Raw genomic sequence first — 21,901 nt, 5'->3', positions numbered from 1 at the left:
CATTACAGCAGAAAAAGGAAGTGCATCAACTGAGGGAAGAAGATACTGGTGGGTGATAGGTTTATATGGCAACTACAGTCCAGATAGAGGAAAGACTCATTCCAACAAAGCGCCCAAGCTGGCTTGCTGGGGGAATAGTAGCAGGAAGCGTTTGGGGGAGATAGCGGGAGATAGTTGGGGAGATCTGCTTTCAGGATGGGCGAAAAAAAGTGTGCGAAAAAAATGGCTAAGTAAGCTAAACAAGCTAAAATCGTAAGCAATTAACTGTGCGCAGAGTTACTTAGCTACGGTAGATTAACGGTTGGGCTTGGAAGGGGAAGGGGGGGAAGGGAGATGCTTTTTACAGTGGTTGAAAGAGGCATGCGTGTGTGTGTGTGTGTCAAGCTATACCCTCGCTGTCTCCGCCAGGAGGTTGGTAGAAGGAGAGTCCCAGGGAGATGATGGCGGCGATCTCCAGGATGATGAGTGTAAGGTCCTGCAGGGCCTCCCATACTAGCTGCAGGAAGGTCTTGGGCTTTTTCGGAGGAATGAAATTCTTTCCAAATGCCGCATGGCGCTTCTCCAGATCCACGGGATTGCCGGAGAGACCTACGGACAAAGACAGCAAGAGACGCCAGCGTGTGAGCAGCGTGCGAAACAGCATTTCTCAGTGTAGCCTACTGGGTACGCATGAACAATAAATGGGAGAAAACATAGCAATGTTTTTCCATGCTAGATGCAAACTGACTTCAATTCCTAAGACACCTTTCATAAGACACACTTGATTATGGAAATATTATATATCATTGACATTATCAATGATGCCATCTTACACAATGAGTCACTGATTCCAATGAACGAATGTGTGTCTTTACATGCCTGATAACAGTTTGTCTGTCTAAAAGGCTGTGTGTGTACTAAATGGAATGAATAGTGAAGTAATCATGTGTTTGAGTGTATTCCCTGTTAGTGATATGAATTGTAATGTTTCTGTATGTGTGTGTACAGTAGTTTAAACTATGCTTGTCACCTTAACTGCGTCAGTACATGCGCGCGCGTGTGTGTGTGTGTGTCTTGTTTCGTGCAGGTCACCCACCCTCGATGGGCGAGGTCTTGAGCCGGCGGCAGATGCCCTGTACGTCTCCATAGCGCTCTGCGATCTTGCCGACGGACTCTCCTCCGCGCAGCTCCATCAGCTCCCGCAGGTCCATCACCGTGATGCCAAAGTCGCCCTCCGCGCCACCCTCTGCCACCGAGTTGGTGGCCGCATGGTCCGCAGTGTTGTTAGCCATTTTGAATGTTTTAAAAAATTGTAAACGTCAAGACTGGACAGTGGTAAACAACACTTAAGGTGAAGGGGGGTAGAGAGGGGGAGAGGAGTTTCGAAAAGATCTCCTCAGGGTATGTGTGTGTGTGTGTGTATGTGTGTGTGGGTAAGTGTGTGCTGCTGCTGATGTGGGGGGTCGGGGTGTAGGGAGGGGGATTCTGGGGCAGGACAGGTGTGTTGGGATCAGAGGCAGACAGTCTTAGGTGAGAAGCTGGACTGGTGCACCATGCTTTCCCTGGGGGATCCTCTCAGCGCAGTCTGGGTGTCCTTGGGGCCTGTGGAGGACAAAGAAAAGAAAAAGCTCTACATCAGACATTGCATTACATAACGTTACACTTAGCTGATGGCTTTATCGAAAGCAACTTAGTTAAGTGTATCGGTTATAGCCTCTGGAGCAATGTTTAAATTATGTTGGTTATATAGGCCCTGAAGCAATGTGAATAAGCTCTACATAAGACATTACATTACATTATATTACATTATACTAAGCTGACACTTTAATCTTAAGTGATTTAGTTATTTACATAGCATTGTTTACAGACCCTGGAGCAATGTGAGGTTAGGTTCCTTCCTAAAGGGCGCTTTAGCCGTGGATGAATGTGTTATTAAAGGTACGTGACTCAAACTTGCAACCATCTAAAGACCAACTTCCTTGCCATCAGGGCCGTGGCTGACCAAGACAAAGATGTAAAAGACAAACACATAGGTTGTTGGGGCTATGGCTGTGGCTTAAAAACACGATAAATGAACAGGCTGACATTTGCGTTCTTGAGAGGTCATTACGGAGTAGAAATGGCAAGTAGGACAGGGAGACCGTGTCAGTGCACTTGTTAATGTCTGGAGGTACATCATCCAGCCTGACATTTCAAGCTACCCTCATTTGTATACATAATGTTTGGTCTGAACTGGCTCGCCTGCTTCGGCAGTTAGCTATGTGATCATGCAATTAAGGCGACGGCGCGATGCTAGCAGGCCAGCCCTCTGGGCTATAGTACCAGCTTTCCCCCTGCGCAACGCAAACGAGCACACGAGCACTGGCTGTCGTCTTTTTATCCGCTTGTCTTGGCAAGCTCCTCACTGCTGCATTCTGCAAAAGCTTGAGCCCTCCATACAGTTCATGAGGTTACCAGTTACTGTATGGCCACGATAAGAAAGAAAAAGAGGTAAACGGTATATCCAGCTTTAATTAAACGCATGACGGGAATCTGCCTTCAACTGGAAAAAAAGCAAATGAAGTTGTTTATGTATTATGGCTAAATGCTTTTGTGATGTATAAGCTGCCGCGCCACTACAGAAGCTAATGACTTAAGTTTCTCAGCAAACAGTTGCAGGCAAAGCCGGAAAAAAAGCAGTAATAAAAAAAAACAATTCACTAGCTCCTGCATCCACCGCTACAGTACACAACAGGAAGCTGGCAGGATCCCCTGCTGTGTTGTGCTGTGGCTGTGCTGTGCTGTGCTGTGCTGTGCTGTGCTGTGCTGTGCTGTGCTGTGCTGTGCTGTGCTGTGCTGTGCTGTGCTGTGCTGTGCTGTGCTGTGGCTGTGCTGTGGCTGTGCTGTGCTGTGCTGTGCTGTGCTGTGCTGTGCTGTGCTGTGCTGTGCTGTGCTGTGCTGTGGCTGTGCTGTGCTGTGCTGTGCTGTGCTGTGCTGTGCTGTGCTGTGCTGTGTCGTGCTGTGCTGTGCTGTGCTGTGCTGTGCTGTGCTGTGCTGTGCTGTGCTGTGCTGTGCTGTGCTGTGCTGTGCTGTGGCTGTGGCTGTGCTGTGCTGTGCTGTGGCTGTGCTGTGTGTGGACTGGGGCCAGCAATCCGTGATTGTGTCTCCCTCTTTTTTTTTTTGGCACGGAGAATCAAAATGAGGGCAAACACATATCATTCATTCTAACAGGATCAATGACTCGCAAAAAGCTAATGCGGCCCTGGTGCTAATGTGTGTTGCTGGGGGAATGGGCTGCCAGCCTTCCACAGGCATCATTACGCACTGAGAGCATGCAATCAGGAGGGTCGCCCGTTTTCATGTGTGTGATGTGTACTGTGCTCGCAGGGATTGAAGATGAAGCACCGGGCGAGATACATAACAGTCGCACACATACAGTAGAAACACAAACACCCCCATACATACATTCACACTACACACATACACTAACACAAACAGAGAGAGAGCGAGAGAGAGCGAGAGAGAGAGAGAGAGAGAGAGAGAGAGAGAGAGAGAGAGAGAGAGAGAGAGAGAGAGAGAATGAATGAGACAGTGAGACAGAGCTTGTGTGTGTGTGTGTGTGTGTGTGTGTGTGTGTGTGTGTGTGTGTGTGTGTGTGTGTGTGTGTGTGTGTGTGTGTGTGTGTGTGTGTGTGTGTGTGTGTGTGTGTGTGTGTGTGTGTGTACATACAGAACAGTAGAATAGCCACGGGAAGGCTGTAATTGGGGTGCCATGGTGACAGTGAGCCCGAGGGCAATACTAGTAGCCTACATACATCCAACGACCAACGTTGCCGTTTGAATCCTTTAGCCCCCATTATACATACCCCGACCTCCATGTCCTCCCCCTCGACCACCTCGTCTCGGCAGTCAGCGACCCAATGAGTGGTAAGCACAGCCGCAGCCAAGCCCAGGCCTCGCTAGTCGAATCGGGACGAGACGAGGCGAGGCGGGGCCAAGGCAAGGCATTTGGGGGCCCTAGATAAATAGGGACTTATTTTCACTTCAAACTATTGGTTAGCCCCCCCCTCAAGAGAGATGTTGATAGCAGTGTCATTCACACTTTTCGACCAGTGAAATTAGGGAGGTTTTGGTTTTGGTTCCCTCAAAACGTTAAGAGTCCTGTCGTTTCAATACAAGTACATAGCCAATGCAAGTACATAGGAGTGATTTTCCGAAAGGACAATAAAATAAAAGAATCCATCTCTATTAGCCAGGGGGACCCTTTCGGCTGGGGGCCCTAGGCAATTGCCTAGTTTGCTTGCCTGGTTGTGACTGGCCTGGGCCAGGCGAGGAAACCAGTTCTAGTTATAGCTGCCTGCTCTGCTCTAATTTTTCCCCTCTCCAGGCCACTCTGTGTGTCAGCTCTTCAATAAGCGTGCGTGTGCACCCGTTCATTAAGTAAATCACTGTGTAAACTGACCTAATCCCACCCCCATCCCTTTCCCCACTTGTCCCCGTCACCAGTCACCCGTCCCCAAGTCCCCAGCGCCACACACTCCCTCCCTGTAATCGCACCCATCAGGACCAGCAAAAGGTGCAGAGCCGCTATCGAGAGACCAAACGAGAACATCCACTGCGGTTGCGGAGCGGACAGAGAGGAAGGACTTGGGCAGGGAGCACAGTCAGGAATACATAGTCTGCATGACGCATCACAAGACACACAAAACGGTTAAATGTGGCTACCTCTAACACAGGAACTGCCCGTCTGGTATAGTCAAATTTGGGATGTTACAGCAAAATATTCATGGCCATGGAGGACGCCAAGTCTAATATCTGGCCATTTCCCTGCTAGAGTAGAGAAGAGTAGAGTATCATATATTGATCCTATGGGGAAATTAAGGTCTCAGTACATGCATACATAAATACAGAAGACATAACGCACTAGACATTACATAATTACTACACCTTATCGTTTTGACACTGCCTGTCCTATCAGTAAAGGTGAAAGACAAAGAATGGGATTGGATCTCTGCTTATAAGTCATGTGCCTACAGCCCGCCTGTGAAGATGAGACTTGATGTGAAACTGACTCACCAAAATGGCAGTGCATGCCTGAAGGTGTACAGTGTGAAACATGGGGAAGAAATTGCCTCACAAAATGTTCCACTGGTGAAACTCGGGACAAATATATGCACAGCGAGTTTTTGGCTTTTCACCTAGAAGCAGGGACAGTAGAACCGTCTGTGTGTATTCTTACATGTATTTGACACCAAGCAGTGGCGGAACAATTGCACACAGGGCCCCAGGCAAAACACTGATAGGGCCCCTCAAACAGCTTGCCATGGTCACAATAGGGCCCCCACCAACAATACAGGAGGGTTCTGGGCCCAGGGGCAAATGCCCTGCTTGCCCCTCCTATAGCTCTGCACCTGACAGCAAGCTTGTGTGCTTCATGAGACACAGCACCACCCAGCAGAGGAGTGAAAGTGCCGATTGCCGCTCGCTAGTCTAGCACAGATTGGCCTGCCAAAGCCCCAGCCTTTCAAATTCACACATCCAGACATCCCACGAAAAACGAGTTAACACTATTGTCGTCGTCTGTGTTTAATTTCAGCGTTTTTTTATAAAATGAAAAAAGCAACAAAGAAAAAGAAGACAATAAGCTCCTAGATGTAGCCTTGTTGACTATCTGCGGCCACGTTCATTTGCAATTTAAAAAAATTGAAACCTGATACAGGCAAATATTTAGTCATCACTTTCCCCAACCTCCATTCCTTTCTCTCGTGCACCATTGTATTGTGTGAAAGGATAAATATACACAAATATGTGCATACTCTATGGACGGAAGTGCAGAATGCATCAAATATAGTACTATATATGTTAATACGTTTTCAGGCATGCGTCCATGTATAATATACAGTAGTGTATTGCCCTCTATCTCACTCACTCTTTCACTCTCTCTCCCACACACTCACACTCTCTCTCTCACACACACACACACACACACACACACACACACACACACACACACACACACACACACACACACACACACACACACACACACACACGCACGCACACACGCACACACACACAGTAACACAGTAACAGAACTACACACATACACCCACAGCGATATGGATTAATGCATGCAAACATATGGCCAGTACCCTACTTAGTCGGAATCGACTGAAGTGCCTCCCTTGTGGAAATGTAATTCTCAACACACAAACAATTTTTTTTTCTCCCACCTTCCACTAATGCCTGAGGACAGAAACTTTGGATGGATGGGAGAGCGAGGGAGAGTTCAGTTCAGCACTGCGGAAAGTGCAACAGTAGCAGCAGCAACAGTAGCGGGAGTAGAGGCAGAGAGGAGAGGCACTGAGGCAGGGGTAGAGGCATCAGCAGAGAGGCAGCGATGGAGGTGATGCATGCCCTTGCCACCCACTCCCTGGGTCTCATAAATATTCATCCGCCGCTCGCTCTTCTTCTCTCTCTCTCTCTCTCTCTCTCTCTCTCTCTCTCTCTCTCTCTCTCTCTCTCTCTCTCTCTCTCTTTCTCTCGCTCTTCCTCTCTCTCTCTCTCTCTCTCTCTCTCTCTCTCTCTCTTTCACTCGCTCTTCCTCTCTCTCGCGCTCTCTCTCTCTCGCTCACGTCCGACAGAGCAACAGCAACAGCTAAGCGAATGAGTGAGCTAGCCTCGAAAAGCTGCGAGCTGTGACCTGTTGAGCTCCACAAACATCTCCCCTCCATGTTTGGGGGCGTATAAATGGGCAGAGAGAGAAACAATATATACAGCATGGGGAGGGGGGAGAGAGGGACACAGAGAGAGAGAGCTATAGAGACAGAGAAAGAATGATAAGTGAGTGATGGAGAGAGTGAAACAGAGAGAGAGAGAGAGAGAGAGAGAGCGAGAGAGAAAGATAGAGAGAGAGCGAGAGAGAGAGATAGAGAGATAGAGAGAGCGCAATATGAAGCAGAGAGAGCATGGTGTTGGGGAGGGGGAGAGTGGTGGAATGCAGAAACAAATGAGGTTATGTGCTGATGAAAAGACCGGCTCTTATTAGCACACAGCTATCCAGCGCTATAGCACTTCGCAAATCATTAATGTATACAGTGAGTGCTTACTGTATGGCAGCCTGCACTTCTGCACCTATGACTGGTTTTCACACAGAGAGAGAGGGAGGGAGAGGGCGAGCGAGAGAGAGAGAGAGAGAGAGAGAGAGAGAGAGAGAGAGAGAGAGAGAGAGAGAGAGAGAGAGAGAGAGAGAGAGAGAGAGAGAGAGAGCGTGAGAGAAAGAGAGAGAGAGAGAGAGAGAGAGAGAGAGAGAGAGACTTAGAAACAGAGAAAAACAGAGGCAGGCTACGTTTACGAGGTAGTTTTAATTTCGGAATTGAATATGAATTCGGAATTTACGTTTTTTTCTGTCCAGTTTACATTGTACTTTCATTTAATTGCGAATAAACATCTGGGGGATCAGAAAGCATTTCGATTGGACAGAGGATGCACATGCTGGACAAGCCAAATTTGACGTGGGGGCGTGGTCGCCAAGGCCCAGCAGATTCCTACTATAGGGACAGCTGGTAATCTTCAACCGCAATTTAGTTACCACAGCCTGGAGCTGAGTCTGCAATGCTGGATCTTATGTCATCGCGTACCCAACGACCATGCGTGGAACAACTGGAACAGTTTTTTAAGCATTTAATTTTCAAGGATTTTCAAAGTTAAAACACAACCGGAACTGTTTTCAAAAGCGTAATTTACGTTTATATGGTAGAGGAGTAAAGCTATTTAGACTTATAGTAAAAGAGGAATAAACGACACACTTTATTACCTCTGCCAAGGAGGTAATGTTTTCGGTCTGTTTGTTTGTTTGTTTGTCTGTTTGTTTGTCTGTCAGCAGGATAACTCAAAAACTAATCAACGGATTTGGACAAAACTTTGTGGAGTTGTTAGTAATGACCCAAGGAACAAGTGGTGGTAATCCGGATCACCAACCAGGACCTTTTTAAACATTCTTCATCATTGCTGGTCTATAAATCTAGACGTCCCTAGTGACCACAAATTGAATTGCGGGAACTCCACAAAAAGAAGGCAGAGAGACTTAAAATGCAAATAGAGTGTAAAAGTCAAATGTTCTATCAAGCAGCTTCCTTGGCGGAGGTCTGCGCTATCTGAGTGCTTCTAGTTCAGAATAAAGTTTAATTCCAAATATACTTAATTCCGAAATTGGAAGTGTTTACATGATGGTTTCAAAGCTGGATTACGTTTTATTTGGAATTAAATGGAGTTAATTCGAAATTAAGTCTCCAATGTAACTGAAGCCACAGAGGCACAGAGGCACAGACAGACAGACAGACAGACAGACAGACAGACAGACAGACAGACAGACAGACAGACAGACAGACAGACAGACAGAGACAGGACAGTGAGAGAGAGAGAGAGACAGACAGACAGAGACAGGACAGAGAGGACTAAGTGGGGAAGGTAGTGTAAGAGAAGGATACATAGAGAGAGAAGTGAGGGAGAATAAGAGGGAAAGAGAAGGAGAGGCAGAAGAGGATGGAATGATGGATGTTGTTTGCTTTCTTTGTGCCAGGCTGGAAGCTGCACATCTGCCTCCAGTCTGTTGGAGTGTCTTTTCATTTCCTCTTTGATCATTTCTTTAACTTGTTACATTACATTTACAAACACACACACACACACACACATACACAAACACAAACACAAACACAAACACAAACACACACACACACACACACACACACACACACACACACACACACACACACACACACACACACACACACACACACCACTCACGCATGCACGAGTTACTGTATTACCCAGGGGCAAACACTTCAATCAAGAGGAGAAAAAGCTGATTTCACGGCCACAAATCAAGCCTCCAGTAGAGCAGACACATGCAATCCCACAGGTAGGGAGGGTACCCCATGACCATGCAAAGGATTGTGGGATACCTGTATATATAAGTGCATCACACTTAATAAGGTTTCAGGTGATTGCGTGCAGCATCACCAAATAAAAGTAGGCTAGGTGATTGTTGTTTTGCCCCCATTCATGAAGATCGGTAGACAGCCTTTTGGGAACAATGACCTTTATCTGCCTTGCGCGTGTTAAATCCACAGATAGACTGCACTTCCCATGATTAATGCCAAGCTGCCCGATCAGTCATTAAATTACCACCAAGGTACACCGTGCCCTACTAGCTCAGATCAAACCCTGTCAATTGTCAGACCATCATGCGAGACAAATGTGAACAAAATATATAAAGAGTACCCAATTCTTCAACAGTGACAGGGTTACAGCCGGTGGCGGAACAGTTGCACACAGGGCCCAAGGGCAAAACACTGACAGGGGCCCCCAAATGGCCTGCCATTGTCACAATAGGGCCCCCAACACCAATAGAGGAGGGCCCTGGGCCCAGGGGCAAATGCCCTGCTTGCCACCCCATAGCTCCGCCCCTGGTTACAGCCTACTTAGCCTGCTAGCTGATGCAACTGCAATTTATTTAATTGTTAATGTGACGAAAGCTCATTCACTAGGTAGAGACAAGGGGGAACTGGTCACTTGAATGGAAAAAAATCAAACACCAATGGCTGTATGCTACACTGAGATGAGACATCAAGCTCTGCGTTTCACTTTGGAACATGAACTTTGCAATCCAGTGATACTAATACCAATAGTAAGATTTTCGATATGGGAACCAAGATAAATCATACCATGCATCACCATTGAAACAAAAGTCTGATCAAATACAGTCTCCTAAATAGGCGTGACTTTCCATTGATTCATTTTCCTAGTCTGCTAAAGGGGCATGGCTGTCATAGGATTGCAGCTTAGAGCCGTGCGTCATGGGTTCTGGTATCGTCTCTACCTTAGAAATCTTCTGTGCTAATGTGTTGCGTTATCAGTTCAGTTCAGTTCAGTTTGGTTTATTAGATAGGGACAGATACACACACATCATGTAGGCTATGCAAGCCCGGTAAATGACAAAAAACAACAAAGGTCGGTGTCTGCGCCTGCACTAACCTCTGACATTTTCGGCTACAATATACATTTTTCACACTAGCCTTGTGTGCGCCTCCTTTTTTCATTATCTCGGGCTATGCAAGCCCAACAGAATAGCATCAGAGCATTTATAGCCTTGGCTAATTCCCAATGCCCGTCCCTAGAAGGGCTTTTAAAATAAAATATAAAAAACTGTTTTTATTTTAAAGAGCATCCTATCCATTCATACAAGTCATTAATTCAATCTAAAAGATAGCCAATACATACACATATTGATAACTAACTATACAGTATATTCATGTCCAGCCACTCGTTCGTTCATTCATTCACTAATTATTAAAAATGTACAATCTCTGCCTACATTGTCATGGACACACACATACACACACACACACACACACACACACACACACACACACACACACACACACACACACACACACACACACACACACACACACACACACACACACATACACACACACACACACACACACAGTCAACTGCCCCCAAGCTCGTTGTGTCAAGTTATACAAAGTGAACAACAGTAGTTATGCTTTAACAGAAAAAAAACAGATAAGGCAATTTGTGTAAAAGAGCTGAGAATTCTGTCATCGATGTGGTGTGCATAGACGCTGATGATGAATCAGACTCCATTTTTACCACTTCTGTCACCTTATACATGCCACAAACCACTGACATTTCACCACAAACCTTAACAGACTTGAAGATGTGTCATAGTATAAACAATTACACTGTTGCTAGAATAGTGTAGTCATCTAAGGGAAATGAATGGGCGAATGACTTGCTGGTGGGTGATATCCAAATATAATTCGGAATTCTGACTTTCCAAGACCACATGTTTAATTCCAATAAATATCACATTGCAAATGTATGAGAGGATGCTCTCCAGAGGAAATGTGTGAGAAGGTAGGCGTTTTTTTTTTTCTCTTGCCGCTGTGTAGCAGCTGTTGCCATAGTATCATCTGACACATGAACACACTCCAACTACAGTGTTATCAAATACCTAAAGCCTTACATTTATGTAACATTTTACTTATATACAAGCCAAACATTCTTGATGGCAAAAATGTGTCTATAGACCCAGTACACCGACAAAGATCATGTGTCTTCACACATGTGGTGAAGACAAAAGGTAGGTGTGAAGACGGAGAGCCTAGGTGGGACTGGCCTCATCAATATTTTTTAATTTAAAAAAAAACAGAAATAAGCTAAGTGCAAGTGTGATTTGTCAGCAGGCATGCGTGAAGGAGGGATGGAATTATAAACACTGGCAGTGCTGCCTCCAGTGAATCATCCCCCTTCCTTCATTTCTCCCACAGCACACAAAGCCACCGCGAATGGCAGCTACCGCTGAGCCGAGTCCGGATCTCCTGTGGCCCAGCGACGGCCCACAGTCGGCTGGCTTTTTGGGACACAAAATCAGCCATCATCCCACACACACATAGGCACATGCATACATACTGTACAGTACAACACACACAAGCGCAGGCACACACGCACGCACGCACGCACGCACGCACGCACGCACGCACGCACGCACGCACGCACGCACGCACGCACGCACGCACACACGCACACACACACACACACACACACACACACACACACACACACCCACACACGTCCTCTTCACATACACGGTTATACTGTGTGAAATGTGCACCAATTTCTCACATTAACTGCGTTGGAGACAGTGCAGACAGGTGGCGGGGAGCAATTCAGATGAAGAAGTGGTGTGCAAAGCTAGGCCGAGTGAGAGGAAATGAGAAAGAGGGGAAGAGGGGGGAAGCCACATGCATGATGGGATATGATCTATCCACAATGATCCACCACAGTGCCAACGCAACTCAACACAACGAAACAAAACTTCACATCACATAACGCGAAAATAAAATAAAAATGAATGAAAATAAAACAAGATAAGGAGGACACAGGCGGGCGGATGAAACCGCGGAGGATGAAAGCTACTGGGTCTGTCCGGCAGTACAGGCCAGACATGAAGCAGAGAGGAGAGGAGGCAGAGATGGAGGCTCAGAGGGGAGAGAGAGAGGGGGGGGGAGAGAGAGAGAGAGAGAGAGAGAGAGAGAGAGAGAGAGAGAGAGAGACAGAGAGGAGGAGAGAGAGAGAGAGAGAGAGAGAGAGAGAGAGAGAGAGAGAGAGAGAGAGAGAGAGAGAGAGAGAGAGAGAGAGAGAGGGGAGAGACCATACAGAAAGACAGGGAAAGGAAAAAGGGAAATAGGGGGAGATTGAAGAAAAGAAAAGGACAGAGAAAGAGAGACAGACAGACAGACAGACAGACAGACAGACAGACAGACAGACAGACAGACAGACAGACAGAAAGACACACACACACACACACACATAGAGGTTACAGAGAGAGAAAAGAAAGAGAGAGAGATGTGTAGGGTGTGCTGTGGGCTGGGAAAGAAAGGGGAAGGGGAAGGGGAAGGGGAAGGGCTTGCGCACTGGCTCTGCAGCCTCACCTGCCTTGCATACTAAAGCGGAGAATGCGGAGTCTCACAGCACTGAGCTGCTGCTGCTGCTGCTAGTGCTGCCGCCACACACACACACACACACACACACACACACACACACACACACACACACACACGCACGCACGCACGCACGCACGCACGCACACGCACACGCACACGCACACGCACACACACACACACTCACATGCACACACACACACGCGCACACACACACACACGCACACGCACACGCACACACACAATCACAGGCTATGCTGGCAAACGGGCACAAAATACATACAAATACACACAGTCCACAGATATACACTCACATCCATACAGTAGGCACATGCACACGCACACACACAAACACATTGAGAGAGAGAGAGAGAGAGAGAGAGAGAGAGAGAGAGAGAGAGAGAGAGAGAGAGAGAGAGAGAAACATACACACACCTGCACACGCGCACACACACACACACACACACACACACACACACACACACACACACACACACACACACACACACACACTGCACCAGGCATGCTGTGGGGAAGCAGAAACTCCATTAGTGAAAAGAAATTAGAGAGAACACTGCACCAGAAAACAGTAATTGATGCATGGAATGTGAGTTGTCCTGGTTCCCCAACTACAGTATACATTTCACCTCTCCATTCATTCATCTATTCATTCCTGTGATCCCTCTTTCGCTAATTCATTCTTTCATCCATTCATTATTTCATTCTTTCTGTCACAGGAAGCACCACATCCATCCATCTTTCCCTATGCACTTCAATCTGTTCCACGCCGTGGTCACAAGCTAGTGCACAAAAGAGCTCTTATGGTCTACATGGTGTTCCCCAATGCACACATATTCTATTGAAATATTTAGCGCATGTAGCATATCACGCACATTTCTGTCTTTATATAGACACAGAGGCAGCCTTTTATGGAAAGGAAAAAAAGTTTCACACACACACACACACACACACACACAAACATGCACACTCACACACTCACACACACATGCGCCGCGCACACACACACAAACACACACACGTGCACACACACACACACACACACACACACACACACACACACACACACACACACACACACACACACACACACACACACACACACACACACACACACACACATGCTAGGCTAGGTTGCTCCTGGTCCTTTTTAAGGCGGGCCATTTGTTTTTCATGTGGCGAGTGTGTGGGAGTATGCAAACAAGACTCGCAGCCCTCTGCCAAACCAGCAGGCACCACCACCACCACCAACGAGCAAGCGACCAACACGGCACGCCAGAACAGAACAGAGCCAGAGCCAGAGCAGACCACACCCAGACTGCAGTCACGTGACTACATGACAGAGGAAGTGGAAATTCCATCCTGCAACCACCGGCCGAAGACACAGAGAAAATGAGTGTGTGTGTGTGAGAGAGAGAGAGAGAGAGAGAGAGAGAGAGGGGGGGGGGGGAGAGAAGAAAGACAGACAGGGTAACAGACAGAAAGACAGACAGAGTGGGAGAAAGGGAGACAGAGAGAGAGAGAGACAGAGAGAGAGACAGAGACAGAAAGAGAACAAAGACAGAAAATGAGAGGGAGTAACAAACAGAAAGACAGACGGAGTGGGAGAAAGAGAGACAGACAGCGAGAGTAGGAGAGAGAGAGAAAACAAGAGAACCAGAAGGGGGGGAGGGAGAGAGAGAACATGAAAAGAGGAAGCCCAGCCATGAGAGATCAGACAGCCTGCACCGCAAGAAAACGAGAGAGCCACAGAGACTCGTGACGAAAGGAGGCTGATGGGATGATAATGGCTCTGGAGACAAAAAAAATAAAATCCTGCAGCCTCTTAGTGCAAATGGGGTCGCCGGCGGGCCTATTCACTATTTGCTGAAAATACTCAACTACATCATAACAACATTGCTATGACATTGCCGAGAGCAGAAGTAACAGATTAACCTGTTAAGACACAACGTTGTAAATTTGCTGTTACCAGAATGGCAATGACCAAGTCGTAGAGCAGTACTGTCATAGTATTGTAGTACTATAGTAGTTAACTCTCAATGTCTATTACAGCGTGCCACAGGAGGTACGACGTGCATTAAGGGGCTACGACATAGCCATTACAATTTTGGTGACAGTAAGGTTCTAACATAGGCTCTGCGCGATGAGGTTTTTAAACAACAACAGAGTTAGTGTGACTCACAAAACGATTGTTGTGTCACAGCGCATTGAAGAGGAATAGTTTTTCAAGAAAACCAGAGTACAGAGAACATCCAGGAGGAGAATACAGAGCAGATAGTTTATTTACTCGTCTTTTGCTCTTCAAACAGCGCCAGGCTCAAGGTGAAATCTGAGTGTGTCTGAATGAAACACTCTACAGTAGTGATAAAACATTCTCGCTTAGGCTCTACTACTACTAGAAAACACTACTATGGCGTCTAGAGAGGGAATTCCCTTGCTATGGGCAGCCAGGCAGGCAGGCGGGCAGGCGGGCGGGCAGGCGGGCGGGCAGGCGGGCAGGCAGGCAGGCAGACATCCTCATCCTCCCCCCTCTCCTCCCTCAACCTCAGTCCACCCATCTCTCTCTCTCTCTCTCTCTCTCTCTGTAACCCTGTAACTACAGTCAGCTCTAGCAACGTTGACCATGTCTGCGTTTGACCTCATCGGTTCTCTCTCTCTCTCTCTCTCTCTCTCTCTCTCTCTCTCTCTCTCTCTCTCTCTCTCTCTCTCTCTCTCTCTGATGGATCCATGATTCTTCTTCCTCCTCCCCTTCCCCTCCCCTCTAGGGTCTCTCTGTGACTGAGGCCACAGCTGCATGACAGGTCTAATCAAGCAGCAGCACCACACACACACACACACACACACACACACACACACACACACACACACACACACACACACACACACACACACACACACACACACACACACACACACACACACACACACACACACACACACACACACAGAGAGAGACCCCACCCGGCGTTCTCCCATTCCAAGTTCATTGGAGCTGGCTCTTCTGGACACTCCTCTGATGTGGCCTCTCCTCTCTCTCCTGACCCTTGAGAAGAGGCCAGACTAGACCTCCCCTGAGCTGAGCCCCACCGCTGCTCAACCCTGACCCCAAACCGTGAGCCGTGATTATTTCGGTCCAGACCTGTAAGAGGTTTTTCCGCCACCACCCCCACTGCAGCTTCTTCCACCATTTCTTCCCAGGACCACAATATCTCTTCCTTCTATTTCTCCTATTCCTCCTCTTCCTCGTCCTCTTCCTCCTCCTCCTCCTCCTCCTCCTCTTCCTCCCATCCATCCAAGGCATCTGCCTGCCAAGTGCTCTACTACCACTACTATGGTCTGCTACCTAAAATACCCTTAGTCAAAAATGAAGCCAGTGGAAAGGCTGACCCTGTAACTACATTCAGCTCTGGCAACGTTGATCATGTCTCCATTTGACCCCAATGGTTCCCTCACTCTCTCTCTCTCTCCCACTCTTGGCTGATGGTTGTTATAACAAGGGTAAATTCTTCCTGACACTATAGAAACACATTAAAAACACCATTCAACTGGACTGGCGGTAAAATCAATGTTGCAAAAACCGCTATTTGATTTTACTGTAGGGCAGGCCCATCGTCTATTTATGGTCACAGCGATGGTGGTATAAGATTTCCACTGATTTTTTTCATTAGGTGCTGGAAGTTCTGCGCCGGCCTGTCACCGGCACTGATGGCTAACAGTAGGAATCGAGACAGCTGACACAGATAGAGGTGAAAAATGGTCGGAGCAGCCCGCTTTATATCAGCCGTACGACAGCTTAACAGCACCGGCCATCAGCGCACTCTTAAACAACTCTATAGCAGACGGAGCAAAAAAAATAAATAAATAAATATAAACATGACCCAAGGGCCTTAGCAAAGACTTTAAGGTTTGAGTTAGTAAAACATTTCATGTATGTAAACTCTAGGAACTATTAACAACTATTGTAACAGTCGTGCCTGTTTTTTTTTTGTTGTTGCTGGAACTCCCAGCCAGCCATAACAACTCTCTCTCTTTCTCTCTCTCTCTCTCTCTCTCTCTCTCTCTCTCTCTCTCTCTCTCTCTCTCTCTCTCTCTCTCTCTCTCTCTCTCTTTCTCGCTCTCGTTCTCTCTGTTACTCTCTCTGTTTCTCTCTGTCTATGTCACTGACTGTTTCTCTCTCTCTCTCTCTCTCTCTCTCTCTCTGGAGATTGGCTCTGGCAACAGAAACAAACAGAAACAAGTGAGAGAAAACAGGCCCTTCGCAAGACACTCTGCCAATGCGCTAAGCGCTGAGCGCTAAGACGGTAGATAGACCCTAAAGGCATCTCCCCAACCACCACCACCACCACCAATCATCTTCACATGGCTCTGGGTTTTCAATGTGAAAAAAGAGCATGTAAAATAAAAGAAAGAGCGGTTGGCAGATCAGTCCAACCTTTAGATCCCCAGGCCTCGCCAGATGCCACAGAGGACAAAAACAAAGTCTGTGTCCTCACAGATGCGAGTCTATTGTTCAGTCAGACTCAGAGAAGATCATTCAATGCCACAGTGCCGTGTCTCTCACCTCGACTGAAGAATAAGAGCATCCGGGACCTTGGTCAGCAGCTCACAGACAAGAGCTAAGCTCAAAATCTTCTACGGAGGCAGTTCCAGGGTCTCTCTGGACGATATTATTCTGTGTCTGCTAACAACTTGGAGTTGGAAGTTGCCGCTGGCAATAAACCAGGCCGGCTTTGCCCCAGCAGGACTATTCCACTACTTCATGCCACTCTTCTCCCCTGAACGCTCGTCTTTTTCATATTAAAACCCCGGCGATGGCGGCCTGATGATCTTCTGAGTGGGCGTTTCTAAATGACACTTGTCTACGTTGCGCTGGATTCTTGATGGTCTGGGCATCTCCACGGACAGATCAGAGGGAACATCAGCGGCCCCAGTGTAGTCGCTGTTATTTCTGAGGCTGCCGCCTTAACTCCGTCCCATGGCTAGTGAGTCACCCTGTTTTATAGGGAATCTAATTAGACTCCGGTATGCGCTGTGCTAGCTAGCTCAAATTCTGATTTGCTCTAATCGGCCTCTGAGGCACTGAAACTGTAAAAAAGAGAAACAAAAATGTCACTTTTTTGGTGGTATTTTTTCATGCCTCTTCACAAAGTACTGATTTATTTAGGCAATGTAAGACAACAGAAAGCTTGTAACACTGAATTGGAAAACAGGCACTCACTTGGGAACATCACCATTGTCATGGCATTAGCACAAACACAAAATTGTAATAGTTCATCTATTCTGTGAGTTGGCTATTCGGCTCCAAGCAACAATTAACAACACCAAGCAAGCTAGACGGCCCGACCACAATACTCCACTCATAGACAGGCTAGACTGCAGCTGGATGTGGGAGCAATGTTCACTCCCTGGTTATGCTTAATATTTTAATAACCACATTACAAGACCATCATTTCTTTTACAAACTGCTGGCCAGCAAAAAAAATGTCATTACATTAGTGTGAATGAATATACTTAACTATTACTTTGTGCATTAAAGAACATAGCTGAAGATCATCATGAGTGTTTAATTCTCGCCTGAGGCAAATGTATCTTCATCAGACTCTCCTTCAGTAATCTGCCTTGTAGAAAACGTTACAAGGTCACAAAGCCCAATTAAAGACATCTCCTCAGGGGGGTACGCAAATACAGCCCTCCATATGGACTTGCCTGACCACGTCCGACCTGGCCTGGGTCATTGGCCAACCCTAACCCATCTCGCTCTCCCCAACCGCTTGCTGGTCAACTCTGTCATAATAAAAGCAAAGGCGGCCCTACCGAGGCCTAATGGTAGGGCACTTGTCTGCTACGCGGCCGACCCAGGTTCGATTCCCGGCCCAGGTCCTTTGCCAGCCCTTCCCCATCTCTCTCTCCCAACTCACTTCCTGTCTGTCCACTATCCTGTCTCATAAATAAGGCTTGAAAAGCTCCCCCCAAATAAAAAATAAAAATAAAGGCAAAGGCAAAAGTGGCATTCCCTCTCCTCTATATTGCAGTGTGTTGGCTAGTACTGCATTTACTATTTGCCAATCTAAATGCAGCTTATTCCACCCAAGTGGCTAAGCCCCACTACTGGCTTTCAGCCCTGCAATCGGCTACCAGGCACAATCAATACTTAACAGCAGGTCATTCTGAAATCTAATTGTAGGAGCATTTCAATACTAATCGCTGTAGTTTCCAAACAAACAGCGGCGTTGCATTGAAATCGAGCCAAATACGCGGCCGTGCCAAAGCAGTATTAGTCAGGAGGTGATGAAATCCGTTAAAAAAGGGTACAAACAGAACATATTGCAATGCCTCAAATTAGTTTTGCCGCCACAGTTAAAATGTGATTTACCGTCTTGGGTTTGGTGGCGAATAATCAAGCAGTGTTAATGAGTGATGCTGTTGAAATTTGGTTGTGTGCAATATGCTGTGTAATACGTATGCTGCTGGACACTTTAATTTCCCTTGGGATTAATAAAGTTTCTCTACTGTTGCTACTGATGCTACTCTACCCCCCACCCCCCACACCCCCCACCCCCAACCCACATGATCATTTTTTGACCTCCATGAGTAGACTTCCTTGGCACACAGCCCAAATTCAGTGGGCTTGGCTGGCCACGACTTGGCCCGGCTGGGCATGACTGGACTGGGCTTGGCGTCATTTTATCCAGGCCCGCTCACCTCCGGTCCGGGTTGGACAGGGGGAGACACTGGCAGGCCCAAAACACTGATACTGGTCCACATTGTACACACACACACTGACAGGCCCAAAACATTGATTCTCTCTCTCTCTCTCTCTCTCTCTCTCTCTCTCTCTCTCTCTCTCTCTCTCTCTCTCTCTCTCTCTCTCTCTCTCTCTCTATCCGTGCCAGTGATCTATGCTCTCTGCTGGGGATGTCCCCAATTGGATTCCCTCCATCCATCCTGCCATTCCTCCCTACCCCCCTCCCTCACTCTTCACTCAGTCAGTGTTATCAAGGACACCACTTCCCAGAAGAGGACTCCCACTAGCAAGGAAACCCACAGGCATAAAGGGGTCAGCTGTCCCAGGCCCATAGAGGAGAGGGGGGGGGCGTTCAGATGACTTTGTCCTGGTTCCAACCAGAGTTGACCAGCCTTCCAAACACCCTCCCCCAACCACACACACACACACACACACACACACACACACACACACACACACACACACACACACACACACACACACACACACACACACACACACACACACACACACACACACACACACACACACACACACACACACCGTCATAAAGCCTTGACATATACTGTCCAATCCCGCTCACAGGAGGGGCATTAGCTGAAAATGTCACACTACCCTTCAGACTATACAATATTTTTTTTCATCTTGTGTTGTTGTGCGACACGTTGCTATCTATTAAAAAAATAAAAAGAAAAGAAAAAACAATCACTGCGTCTTTATTCAAATAGCTACTCATGTGTCCTTGAAATGAGAGCAACGTGAGGGAAATCCATCTGCGCATCCACCTCCCCCTTCCACACACCCACTTTCAAACACCATCCAACACACACACACACACACACACACACACACACACACACACACACACACACACACACACACACACACACACACACACACACACACACACACACACACACACACACACACACACACACACACGGCTGTAAATGTCAATGTTCTCTGTGATGTATTATATGTCTATCTTCTCTGTGACTACAATCCAAACGTAATGTGCTGCAGCTTGCTTGAGCATTCTTGTGCTTGTGTGTGCGTGTGTCCGTCGTGTGTGCCTGTGTGCGCTTGTGTGCGTGCGTGTGTCTGTGTGTGTGTGTCTGTCTGTGTGTATATATGTGTGTGCATGTGTGTGTGCGTGCGTGCGTGCGCGCCCGCGTGCGTGTGTGTGCATGCGTGCGTGCGTGTGTGTGTGTGTCCATTTCTGTGGATGGGGTGCAGTCAGCGAGAGGGATTGGGTTGTTTTCTTGAACCCCATAACAAGAAACCCTTTCAAGGGGATGTCAGCTTGGTATGCCTGGCATCTACGATGAGTGGAGAAATCTGTTCCACGGCCAAATCGCCAATGAATTTCCTTTTTGTGTTGCCTAGCTATTCACTTGGACCACTCACAACACTCTCCTGTATAAACCTTTTCCAAAAAGCCTATGCGTCCACGCCCCCCTTTGCTTACCAAGTACAGCAGGCAAGACTTGAAGATCTTAAGGCCTTGTACAACCACCACAACACACAGCAATAAATGCAGGCCCGTTCACCAGTCTGCCCATTTTGGTTCAAGATTTGAAGATCCGAAAGCCTTGTACAACCACCACAACACAGCTCATTTTGACACAAGATTTGACATCTGAACGCCTTGTACAGCAACTAAAATCACAGGCCGCGATACAAAGTGTCTTAAGACAAATGTGTGTACTGTGTACACACACTCGTGTCAAATCATATCACGTCATCACAACATAAACTTGTATTTCATGGTTTGCTTTTCTACCAAAAAGGACAACGTGGCAAGAAAAAAAACACGCCCATATCAAACTCCAATATAGTACAGCAGCTTTAAATGGCCTCTAAATGGAGCAGAGTGCCATTCATGAATGCACACGTTTCCTGCCCCACAGAGGATGTCAGCATTCAGCGGCGGCGGGGCACACCCTGCGCTCTCTCAAGGAGAGAGTACTAAAGTGCTAGAGTACTACTACTATTGCTGCTGCTACTACTACTACTACTACTACTACTACTACTACTACTACTACTACTACTACTACTACGGCTGTTCTCTGTAAGCACACAGTAAAATTGTAATGTTATGTTATTGTAATGTTATGTTACTGAGACAGTAGAACCAAATACACTCTATGCAATGCCTATATTCAATGACTATATTCAAAACTTAAAGACAGTGTATAAAAACGTATTGTATAGAAATGTGTTGATTTATTCAACTCTCTAACTATTGAATGACTCAACACTCTTCTATAGGAGAGTGTAACAGCAATGGATCTTCCTCTTGAAGTCTGCCTTGACATAATTTACTGAGAGTCTAAAACACAGGCTGAATAAACAGCGAAAACCACAAAAGGAAGTGCTGAATTTATGCCGCAAAAAAATTATGGTGTGCACCCAGGTAACCTGCAGAGGCTGGTGTTGCTACATATACTCCCACACCGGAGGCTACAGCAGCAGGTGTATCCGAAACGTGAATTATAGGGGAGGTCCCCCTGTCTGCCCTGTCCTGTCTCCGACTCAAGAGAGAGGGGAGGAGGATGGGGGTGCTGGAGTGGGGTAGGGCTTGGGTAAGTATGGACAGAGAGAGTAGAGAGAGAGAGGTTCCATTGGCCCATTCCTATTGCAAGGGGAAG

The 21,901-nt window shown here is 47.1% G+C and overlaps 1 protein-coding gene across 3 annotated transcripts in view; it reads right to left on the bottom strand.

Annotated features, from left to right (window-relative positions):
• The window catches only part of atp2b4 (ATPase plasma membrane Ca2+ transporting 4), a 93,294-nt gene that overhangs the window by 48,112 nt on the left and 23,281 nt on the right, over positions 1-21,901 (bottom strand). For 2 of the 3 annotated variants that reach the window (XM_063215390.1, XM_063215388.1), the window contains exons 2-3: positions 1,076-1,581; positions 391-588 (exon numbers count right to left, since the gene is read on the bottom strand). In XM_063215390.1, coding sequence (XP_063071460.1) covers positions 391-588; positions 1,076-1,271 — 394 coding nt within the window. In that variant the 5' untranslated portion in view covers positions 1,272-1,581. Of the gene's footprint in view, positions 1-390; positions 589-1,075; positions 1,582-17,066; positions 17,942-21,901 lie in introns of those variants that run through there. The other variant, XM_063215389.1, reaches the window with a different exon arrangement.

This window comes from Engraulis encrasicolus, chromosome 14 (assembly GCF_034702125.1).
Source record: "Engraulis encrasicolus isolate BLACKSEA-1 chromosome 14, IST_EnEncr_1.0, whole genome shotgun sequence".
NCBI lineage: Eukaryota > Metazoa > Chordata > Actinopteri > Clupeiformes > Engraulidae > Engraulis > Engraulis encrasicolus.
This window is presented reverse-complemented; position numbering and strand designations above follow the sequence as displayed.